Source organism: Chanodichthys erythropterus, chromosome 10 (assembly GCF_024489055.1).
Source record: "Chanodichthys erythropterus isolate Z2021 chromosome 10, ASM2448905v1, whole genome shotgun sequence".
Lineage (NCBI taxonomy): Eukaryota > Metazoa > Chordata > Actinopteri > Cypriniformes > Xenocyprididae > Chanodichthys > Chanodichthys erythropterus.
Window position 1 is genome coordinate 42,197,364 of NC_090230.1, and position 11,176 is coordinate 42,208,539.

The 11,176-nt window shown below is 35.7% G+C and overlaps 1 protein-coding gene and 1 long non-coding RNA gene across 3 annotated transcripts in view; one reads left to right on the forward strand and one right to left on the reverse strand.

Moving 5' to 3' along the window:
* Positions 1-11,176, reverse strand: part of esama (endothelial cell adhesion molecule a) — a 56,161-nt gene that overhangs the window by 44,673 nt on the left and 312 nt on the right. The window contains exon 1 of the mRNA XM_067399254.1: positions 11,110-11,176. This exon is cut by the window's right edge and continues 312 nt beyond it. Coding sequence (XP_067255355.1) covers positions 11,110-11,176 — 67 coding nt within the window. The remainder of the gene's footprint in view (positions 1-11,109) is intronic.
* Positions 522-5,346, forward strand: LOC137029621 (uncharacterized). 2 transcript variants are annotated; one of them, XR_010896298.1, is made up of 3 exons: positions 522-845; positions 4,137-4,254; positions 4,368-5,346. It is a non-coding gene; the product is annotated as an uncharacterized lncRNA (long non-coding RNA). The 2 variants fall into 2 exon arrangements; XR_010896299.1 differs by having other exon boundaries at positions 4,382-5,346.

The window sequence follows — 11,176 nt, forward strand, 5'->3', positions numbered from 1 at the left end:
CCTTCAGATCGTGTTTCATGAATGAGGCCCAATGTGTGCAGATTGGTATTTTTATCTTTGGAAGAGTTCCATAAATCGCAAAGATAAATGCTTGACTCTCAATCATTCCCAGTCTCATTAGTATTCACACCCTCTCCAAGGCTGTCGTTGTGAGAGGCAGCAGGTTAAAGGTGAAACTGTTTAAATGAACATTCACAGGTTTTCATCAAGTGCTCAATTATGTATCACACAGTAATTAGGAGCCTGAATTATCGATAGTGAAGGGAAAAAGCAGGCCTGCTCCTGACAGCTCCAGCTATTTTTACACTGATGGGGAGAAGATGAACTCCCTGTTGCGCCTCCTGTACTGATTATTTCTGAGTGGTGAGTGGGAATGAATGGCTAATGACAGTGACTGCCAGTAATGGATTGGGCACAGGGTGAGAACAGGACATCTCTCTCATTCACTTTAATATGTTTTTGGAAGCGACACTCTGTTGGGGGACCCTGGGCTATTATTTTCATAAGTGTTTCCACAAATGTCAAGGGTAAACTGGGAATGGAGGGATGCATGGAGTGCTGCCTGTATAAATTAGGAATAAAATAGATGGGGGGAAAGATAAAGCGGAAAAATATTACTTCAGAGATTGCGGTGGCAGAACATCCAGGAAATGATCTGTGCTTGAGCTCAGAGGACCGCGTTACAACATACCAGGGGAAATAAAAAGACAGTATTTGATGCAAACCAGGGTTGGTGACGACCGAAAACCTGGGCTTAACTGAAAAATGCGGGGATCTAATGGAATAGATCTGAGAATTTGGACTGTATGGAGTATCGATGGCCTCAGGCATGCTGCAAGACAAGGGTAATGAGCAATGCATTGTGGGATAGAAGATGTTTCCACTTTGTGATTAGGTGTCAAGTAGAGATATCCAACTCGAAGTGTAGACAGATGTTGGGGCACAGATTTATCTACACCAACTCAAATGCACACACACACGACATGCGTGTCCCTGCATTTACTAATGCATACCGCATTACCCCGCTTCAAAACTGCATGCTTGATGTAGCTGATGGGAGCAGCAGCGTGTGAGATATTAACTCGATATATATACCGCAGAGATGCAGCACCACCCCTGGGCTTTCTTAGGAGGATAAAATTATCATAAATTATCATAGGAATAGTCTATATGCTTAGATTTGAAGAAATAAAAGCAGGGGCACATTCAAACATCTGTATTATATCTTGCATTGGCAGTAGATTGTATGGTAAGAAATAAAATGCACATAAATGCATTGGCAAATCTGAGCTCTTTAATTAGTCTTTAGACCTATCAATAACAACATCTCTTTCTTAAATCACAAGGTGATGTAATTAAAATTAATTAATTTTTTTTTTTACAGTGTAGTTATATTACATTGGATTGTTAATTCATTTCGGTTTTCATAATAATAATAATAATAATAATAATTATTATTAATTTATATTATGTTAGACTAATTTATATTATATGTTAGACAATGTTATATTATTATAATCTCTAGTATTACATTATATTATAAGTATTAATATTATTATATTATAATAGTTTCTTAAAAACACCTGTGTGAATGTAATGTGGACTGTAATGTGAACATTGTGCTTGATATGTTTCTCAAACCAAATTTGGGTCTTTAGCCATCAAAGTTTAAATCCTGTCTGGCGAATGCGTTTACCATCGTTTTTACACATTAGGTTAGTCAGTAGGCAGAAAGCAGGTGGTCTTTAGTGGCTTTTCGAATGCATTCAACCACATGAGCTTCTACACTAGGAAAGCAATCCGGTTGAACGTGTTTTTGACTACCTCTGGAAGTGGGCAAAAGTGGACAAGCTCAAAGCGTTTTATACCCCGTTTACACCTGTATTTAGCGTTGTCCACTTGTGATCCGATCGGCCAAAATGCATCTTAATACCAAGTGTACACAGGGCCTGAGAAGGAGTTGGAGCTATTTTGCTTACAAAATGAACCAGATTGGTGCATTTATTGTTAAAATAAGCATGTCCCCAGGGCCCCTAGATGGTCCAGTGTCCAGGTACCAGTCTCAAAAAAATCAAGTGGGAAACACTGCAGATATACATTATTTAATATAATAGATGGGTCATTGATGAATAAGGTTTTTATTAAGTATTAATAATAAGATGATGTGGGTTTTACAATCAATTAACACTGATTTTGTCATTTTTTACAAGTTGGACAAAATTTCGGTCTTACCGAATGACACTTTTGGTTTTACCGAATGACGATATTTTCAAACAATGCTAACAGGCTGATATCTAGCTAGCTAACTAGTTAGCTTGCTAGCTAGCTAGCAAAAGGACAATCAAACATTTTATATTTAGCACAAGTTTTTTTTAAATATTATAACTTTTTCCATGTTTTATAGCGGTTGTACCGAATGACCTGATATTTCGGGTAATAAGTGAAAACGTGAATTTTTCAAATAGTTAAAAGAGAATTAGTTACGTTGCTTCATAACCATGTGGTCCTTTGCAGGTGTCTGAATGATGTCACATCCTGTCACATGATATTGACTGCATGACTTCATCCAAAATGGTCCCTTTCTCTTGGTTACTCCGAATGGCATCAATAAAATTAATTTTCCTGCCATTCTTTCTCATAACAAAGCAACGATTTCTACACATAATTTTAATACTATTTTGCACTATGTTGATATATGAGGTTATAAAATCATGCCAGAATGAAAAATATATACATTTATTTCATTTTAAGATATTTTAAATCACTGATATTTTGACACTTCAAACTCTTTCAAAATTTACAAAAATTACAAAATATAATTAAAACCTTCTGGCTTCAATAAAAGAGATCTAATGGTACTACCTTACATAATTTGGATGTCATATCTGTGTTTTTTTTTTTTTTTATTATTATTATTATTATTATTATTAAGGCATTTGGACAAAAAAAAAAAATCATTTATATATAATTCATTACTATAGTATCTAAATGGTCAACAATTTTGATTGCAGCACTAGCAGGTACATTAAACGAATACGAACAAAACTTTCAAAAGAAAACAACAACAACTTCTGCAAACGACAGCCACAAATAACTCTGTGATGAGCCAAAGAGGATCCACCTTAATGACTAAAGCATTTAAGTGAGAAAATCAATGACAGTAATGATCAGTCACTAATGAGGAAAGAAACACACTCGCAAAATGTCAATGAGGTCACAGAGAGATGAGCAGCAGCCTGAAGTTTAATCACAATACCAATATACAAATTAAAATGTTACAGTTGATCTCTTTATTGAAGACATTTTTTCCAGCATAAAACTACAGGTTAGCATATGTATTAAGTGAGTGTTTTGATGAAATTCATAATTGTTGCCTCACAACAAAGCCATTTTTTCCCTTTATTTCCCTTTGTGTTTGCTCAGACTTGGCACAAAGTGTGTGGCTGTTAAAAATAAGGTTAATCTCTAAACTTAGCAAGCTCATTTTGGAGAATTTAACCCTTAACACTGCTAATGAATGAGCATGAAACAAGAGGTCAGTGCCTGAGGCTCGGCCCCCTGATCAATCCCCCCTATTTAAACTGTTAGTACTCGTGTGGGGCAATGGCCATTCGGTCAGTGCAACGTTAGTGGCCAAGAAAATGTTTGCTTTGGATTCGTGGAACTCACATTGGACTAAACTAAATGTGTTATTCAGGAACAACCCATTCTCCTGGCACCCTTGATTGAATTACAGTAATATCTTTTCTGTGGAATGGAGAATTAAAACAACAACATGCTAATTAAATCATTGTTCATTTTAGTTGTGATTGTGAAACAGCTCTGACAGTGTGTGTGTCTTGTCTGTGAAAGCTCGATGGGAGGATAAAACCAGCGAGACAGAGGGTCTTTACCTCTGAGCTGTCATTAACATAATGAAGTCTTAGCACTCCAAAACACTGGTGTGTGCCAGTGATCCTAACACTCCCTCTGAGAGTCTATAATTACAGCTTATAATGAGAGCTGCGCCAAAATTATTGTTATAGTCACCAGAATGTAAACACAGGTTCAGGACCCTTCAGTTCAAGTCTGAAGTAAGAGTATGTAATTATATGTGAAGATGACTGTTCTCAAAGGTTATTAATGACTGTGTGCAGGGTGTTTTTTTCAAACAGCAATGATGTTTTGAGGCTATACCCCGCCGCAGGAGCAGAAATTGTGCTGATGAGCTGTAAAATAAAGCTTTCTATCCTCTAATGGCTGATGGGATGACAGGTGGGCATAACCTCAGTGACAGCTTACTTCTGACTCCTTCTCTAACTTCTTTCTCTCTCTCCATAATAATCCACATATTTTTTTCTCATTGTCTTGCTCATTTGTTTCACTAGCCATTTCTCTGCAGAAAGAGGTGGTCTTCAGGAGCAGATGAGCTTTATACAACACACGATGACCCCAAGGCTGCCAATTTTACCCAAAGAAACTCTTGATCAGTGACTGAGGCTTAACAAGAAAAGAGCCCTCAGTGGGCCAACAGGCATCTAGCAATAGTTGCTTAATGACATTTTCAAGACTCAGAGCAGTCTACACTGTAAAAAGTAACAAACTATCTACTCAAAATTGTGGTAACATTACAAGCAATTTTGTTAATTAAATTCAACATAAGAATTGAGTTAGAATGAATCAAATTGATTCCTTAAAAGTCAACCATTTAAAATGTGTAAAATTAGCAAACACCATTACAAAAACTACAAACTGACATAAAAAGCAAATGGTCAAACTGCCCAACTTAAACACTGATCACTATAATGGTGATCAAATATTTCTAATAAAATCAACAAACATCTAAACCTCTGTTAATTCTTGCGTTTCCCTTTCCTTCAATGTTTCTGCTTGTTATCATCAGGTGTCTTCAATGTTGGCAATAAAAAATAAAGAGTTCTTTAGTCATCTTTCTATTCAGATATTTTTGTTTAAATTTTACTTGTTTAAAACGGTTGACATTTAAGGAATTAATTCGATTAATTCTAACTCAATTCTAATTGTTGAATTTAATTAATAATATTGCTTGTAATCTGTTGCCAAAATTTTATTGAGTAGATATAACTCAATAAAAGTTACTTTTCATATAAGTAAGTCATATAACAAACAGTTATTTCTAAAACAAAATAATGGACACTGTACAAGCATTTGTTATTCTTGTGTAACATTCTTTTGAGGACATAACTGGAATATTTTTTCTAAATAAAATGTTTTTGTGAAGAATAAATACAAGAAGGTGGATGAAACTAAAAGAATGTCAATTATAAATAAATTGATTATTTCATTCAATACTGGGAAGTATCCATTTTTCTAGTCGACTAGTAGTTGTTCATTTAAGCCATTAAGTCACCTAGTCGCACGTTAATTATATTAATTTAATTAGGCATCTGAAAATGGTTAGAGTAAAAAAAAAAAACATAATAAAATATAAATCAAGCACTCCAACGCTCACATAAAACTTGCTGCAGCCTATCGGCAAAAGTAATGATTATGAATGTGTCAGAAAAACAGCAAGACTGCATGAACATCTTAAAACATTAAAACATGTCATGTAGTAAAGCGCAGTGCTAATTTAGTTTCCACACTATGAGCAATAATAGCATGCATTTAGCTAGGTTAACATTAACTTTAGAGTAAGCGGCCATGTATAGTGGCTAACATTAGGCTACATGTTTCAAATGTTAAGACAGGATGTGTTTGATGGATAATAGGCAAATGTTCAGATTTCCTTCCTGGCATAACCATCACATGCCCGTCATGGACTTAGTGACTTCACCACTACCTGTGGAGTTTTTTTTTTTGTTCTGCAACTAAGCCTCTTCTTGTCGACTAAAGTTTGGTCGACTATAGAGTGGTGCAGTTATGACATCAATTTGTAGGCCAAAATGGGGAAACGAGTTAGCATTTTAGCCATTCCGGTTCCATCGTTTCGAAGTCAATGGGTTATTTGAATGGGAATTTGGTTAAATGGCTGAAATAAGGTCTGTGGTGAACACAAGCTCAAGACACTTTCACGTTTTATTCTACAACATAAAATATATCAGTATTACCCAACACATGATTTTTTTAAGCTGTTACATGTCTTGAGAAAGATGGTTGCTAACAAGTGGCTAAATTGGACTACAGAGGCTGTCCCATCAACGTCATCACGCCAAACAGGTAAACTCAGTTCGCTTTTACAGCCTCATTATGCTTATTATTGTGCCCTTATAAACTATTCTAACTCAAACTTTCTAGGAACTTTTTTTTTAAATAAAAACTGATAAAGCCTTTGGAAGCTTAGTGATGGTGACATGAAGTCGTGGGACCGTGGTGTACTTCGTTTATAGCTTTTTACTTCTGGCGACTGCATTTGAGCTTCAAAATTCATCTGTGAAAATTATCTTGATGGACAAAACGTTTAAGTGTCAAAATTTTGTTGATAACAGAGCTTGTTTTTTGAGATAATACAAAAGCCTGGAAAAATCCTATTGGGTTTTTGTCAAAGGAACTAGGGTGAGTCGGGTACTGATGTAGAACCAGGAAGCGCTACATTGTGTTTACAATGTGAACAGTGTAGGAGACTGACAGGGAAGAGAAGAGATTGTTGAATAAAGTTTTTTTTTTTTTTTTTTTAAATCGATGTCTTTAGTACCATTCTGTGCCTTGACAGTAATAATTAAATTGCTGTCTATGGAGGAGTTAGAGAGCTCTCGGATTTCATCAAAAATATCTTAATTTGAGGGTGAGTAATTAATGACAAAATTTTAATTTTTGTAAGAAGCTACCTGAGGTCAATGTTTTAGGTTAAAACTGCAAACAGAGAACTCCAGGTACAATGGACCAATCTGGCAGACAGACAACAAGTTGCTGTCACTGCATTTCAGGACTGGATGTTTCCTGACCGGCCATATGAGATTACACTGGATTTCAGCAGTGGTAATTACTCTGTCACTTCCTCTACAAACACTCAGCTAGCTCACTAAGATTACCCTTTGCCTGAATAGAATTAACTGGATTTTCAGGATTCATTTAGTTTCATGTCAATAGTTTTGATGCTAAGTTATCAAAAAATGTTAAATTTCAAAAACAAGGGTAGAGATGCTAAGTTGCAAAGTAAGGACAATCAATATTTTGATGGTAGTAGGAATGCAACATCCAATATGAATACGATTTTAAATTAACTGGTTTCATATAACAATATGCAAGTCTTCTTCACAAGACAATGGAAATTCACTAAGAATGAATTGCACCGGCTGACATTCATTTGCACGCGCTGTCTGCGTTCTTTCAGTGTTCTCTAAAGGAATTATGCAAATTAGGAAATGGTGCAAAGATACCAAAAAAATTGCAATTTGCCTTAATTTAAATATGCATGGTTAAACTGGACTGTAGGTTGCTAGTGAATAGGTGCTGGCTCTGAAATGCATCACACTGAAGTGGCACAACTCTTCAATTCTGTTTCTTTCACTGAAATATTATACGAGTGAGAATCTGTATGTGCCTTTGAGAGCTGACAGGACGAAGTTTCTGCGTCTGACCTCAGTGTCTCTAGTTTAGTTTCTCTAGTGTCTCTAATTGTTACACAGATTTCTGTAAGACCAGACAGGGAGCACAGTAAAAGCATCAACACACCGTCACCCCGCATGAGTTCAGTATAGACTAAACTGACAGATCAGCACGACAACCTGCCACAACACCACATGAAGTTGAATCGAATGATAAATGGACAGGCACACACTAGCGTTCTGATATAGATATCAAGATTTTATCCATTAAAATGATAATGATGATTATATATATATATATATATATATATATATATATATATATATATATATATATATATATATATATATATATATATATATATATATAGAGAGAGAGAGAGAGAGAGAGAGAGAGAGAGAGAGAGAGAGAGAGAGAGAGAGTATACATTACTTTTTTTCTTGATAATGATTTAGGCCAGTGGTTTACTGAACATATACTGAACTGGTTTTAAGTGCATAATAGTGGAATGTTTATTCTTTGTCATGCTTGGAAAATCTGTCAACACAATGACACAATGGGACGTCAAAGGACAATTGGTGGTATGTGGGTACAATTACTATAAATAGGTACAACAACATCAGCACTGTACAAGCTATGTGATTTACAACCCTCAATAGGATATGGCTTGTCTTTTTAAAAATGGATTATGATGCCATTACACATGTGTGTGTGAGTTTATTTCCAAGAATGTCAATAGGCCAAGAAGAGAGTTGGGAAAGTCGCCCACTAGTTTTCTCATGACCCCAGACCTCACTGAGCATGTTCCTCTGGGGACACAGCACTGAGAAAGGGACTCCTCTCGTTTCCGTATAAGGGACATCCTGATACACACAAAACAACCCACATCTCAAATGCTAACCAACATGGCAAAAGAAAAACAAAAAAAAAAAAGGGATTCTAACTGCAAGGAATGACTCCAAAATGTGTTTGGACACTTAAAGGGATAGTTCATCCAAAAATGAAAATTCTGTCATAATTTACTCACCCTCGAGTTGTTTCAAACATGTATGGATTTCTTTCTTCTGCTGAACACAAAAGATATTTTTTTAGAATACTGGTAACCAAAAAGTTGATGGGCCCCATTGACTTCCACAGTATGGGAAAACAAATACTATCAAAGTCAGTAGGGTCCATCATTCTTCAAAATATCTGCTTTTGTGTTCAGCAGAAGAAAGAAATTCATACAGGTTTGGAACAACTTGAGGATGAGTAAATGATGACAGAATTTTCATTTTTGAGTGAACTATCCCTTTAGGTCACACTTAAAATATTTGAATGTAATTGCATTAGGAAAACATGTCATACCAAATGACATTTGCAAACAAATGATACAAAAGCGTTTCTCAGAACCAAAATATTCTGATATTTTCACTTATTTAAAATTCTTTAAGGTGAGTTTTAGTGGATTTATTAAGTCAGTCCCTCTCAATTTCACACAGATATGGTTGGCACATTACTCATGGACATGAAAGTGTCCAAATACTTTTTGTCTTAATTTTAAACAATAAATCTATTATTTTAACATTTAAAACATGACAATCATATATTTAAACAAACAGTTTGCTTGTGCTTTCTTTTTTTAAAGAAATACTTGATCTGACTTTTTGTAATCTGATGCAAAGACATTCAGACATTTTAAGTGTGGCTTAAAAGTGATAGAGAGGATTTTTTCGTCGACTGAGAATCAAAAGACTGTTACTGAGTTTTTCAAATGAGCGCATGCGTAAGAACAGCCCCCCTCATTCACAGCTCACTTCAAAGGAACGCCTCCCAAAAATCGTGCACAAGTATTGGAACACGAGTGTTTACCACCGGCATTCGCTGTCATGTTTTTTGGATTCATTATGTCGGACTCACCGCAGGTAATCTGCAGTTGTTATTCCTGTCTCCTGACAAAAACATTGCATGCAGCGCCTGTAGAGTGTGGAAAGTTACTGGAGCGCGCAGCCGCGCTCGTCTCTCACAAGGAACGTCACGGCAGTGATTGACAAGCCAGAGGGCCAATCGTTTACGCGATCATCAAAACTGATGTTTTTAAGGCCCTACCTCGAGCACAGATGATGTATATTAATATTATTACTTTTAGTGCACCTAATAAATAGTCTTTTATCCGTAAAATGTATAAAACAAAACATCCTCTTTAGCACCTTTAAGCACTCAAATAATTTTTGGGACACTTTAAATCAACATGAAGTTTTCAGTTTCTATTCTAGAGCAGCAGTCTGTTGGGAGTTGTTGCTTTGTACTTTTATTTATAAAAATAAAGACAGGACAAACTAAACCTTTGAATTACCCCTGAAATTGCTTTGTTGTTACCAGTGTCGCCAAAAGGCCAACAAGGGCTTTTACCAAAAGCCATGCTTTGACTTGTACACGCTACCAAAGCAATGCAGGATTACTGTAACTTATGATGTTCTTCTGAACTAATTTTATCCCTGCCACCTGGGCTTAACACAGAAACCTGTGATGGAATTTTTCTGTTATTTCATTCCAGCGGGCTTAGTAAATCCTTGGTTTGCACTACAAACGTGAGACCTGCAGCTCACATTCAGTTCAAACTTTTTCTTTGGTTAAAGAATTAGATGGTTTGTACAAGCCATTTCACTATTTCTCACTCGCCTTGTCTCAATTAACACTGATCAAGTTTTTTTTTTTTTTTTTATCTAGTCAAGGAAATACCCTGCCGTTAATCTTTTTCACCAGCTTCCCTCATTTCCAGGCACTGCAGAGAAGAGGACGCACCTGCAAAATGTGTGTGTCGCTCTCTGCATGTTTGTATGAGAAAACAATGATTAGTAATCTCCGTACTCCCATCAGTCAGATCCTGTTGCAACTGCTGCAGTATTACTAAAGCACTCATATCCAAACAATATCAATTGTGTGTACATCACACATAGAATAATTCAAGGAAAATGACATTATTGCCTAGAAAAGCAGCTTGTCAAACGGCTCAGTAAGCAGATGACCACACCCAGGATGAAACTAGTCTACTCAAAGAAGTGTTTAGATAACAGTGTTTTATGAGGGTATGTGACTCAAGGGTTTACTTTCACTAATGCGGGACACTAATGTTATGGGTTAGGCTACGTTCATTTACTAACTAAAAAGACTAAACAGGTATAAGAATAAAAGTATAATAATTAGCAAATAAGTAAAATAATTATATTAATTACATGTTATATGCATAGGACAATATATACACAAAAATATAATTAGAAATAAAACATAATATCATATATAAACATAAAGTTTTAATAGGCTATGTAGTTAAACGAGCAGGTGTCTTCTGATTCTGTCTGAAACCGAGTCTATTAATGGCTTGTAGTCAGTTTTTACATTTGGACTGTGAAAACAGCCAACAAACGCGAGAGAAAAAACTATTATACATAAAAAAAAAAGTATAACAATTTAAATATATACAGTAGCCTATTAGTCAATACTGTTGTTTTTGTAATCTTTGGACTCTGGAAACAGCCTGAATGAAACTACCCAGTTCTGTAAGAAAACATTAAGTATTTACATAACCATCGCACACTGTTCAGTGGTATAGAAGCAGCCTACCTGAAATACAGCACAGAAATGTGAATATTGACAGGCAGGTGTGAAGTTTCGCTGCAGTTAGCGTCTC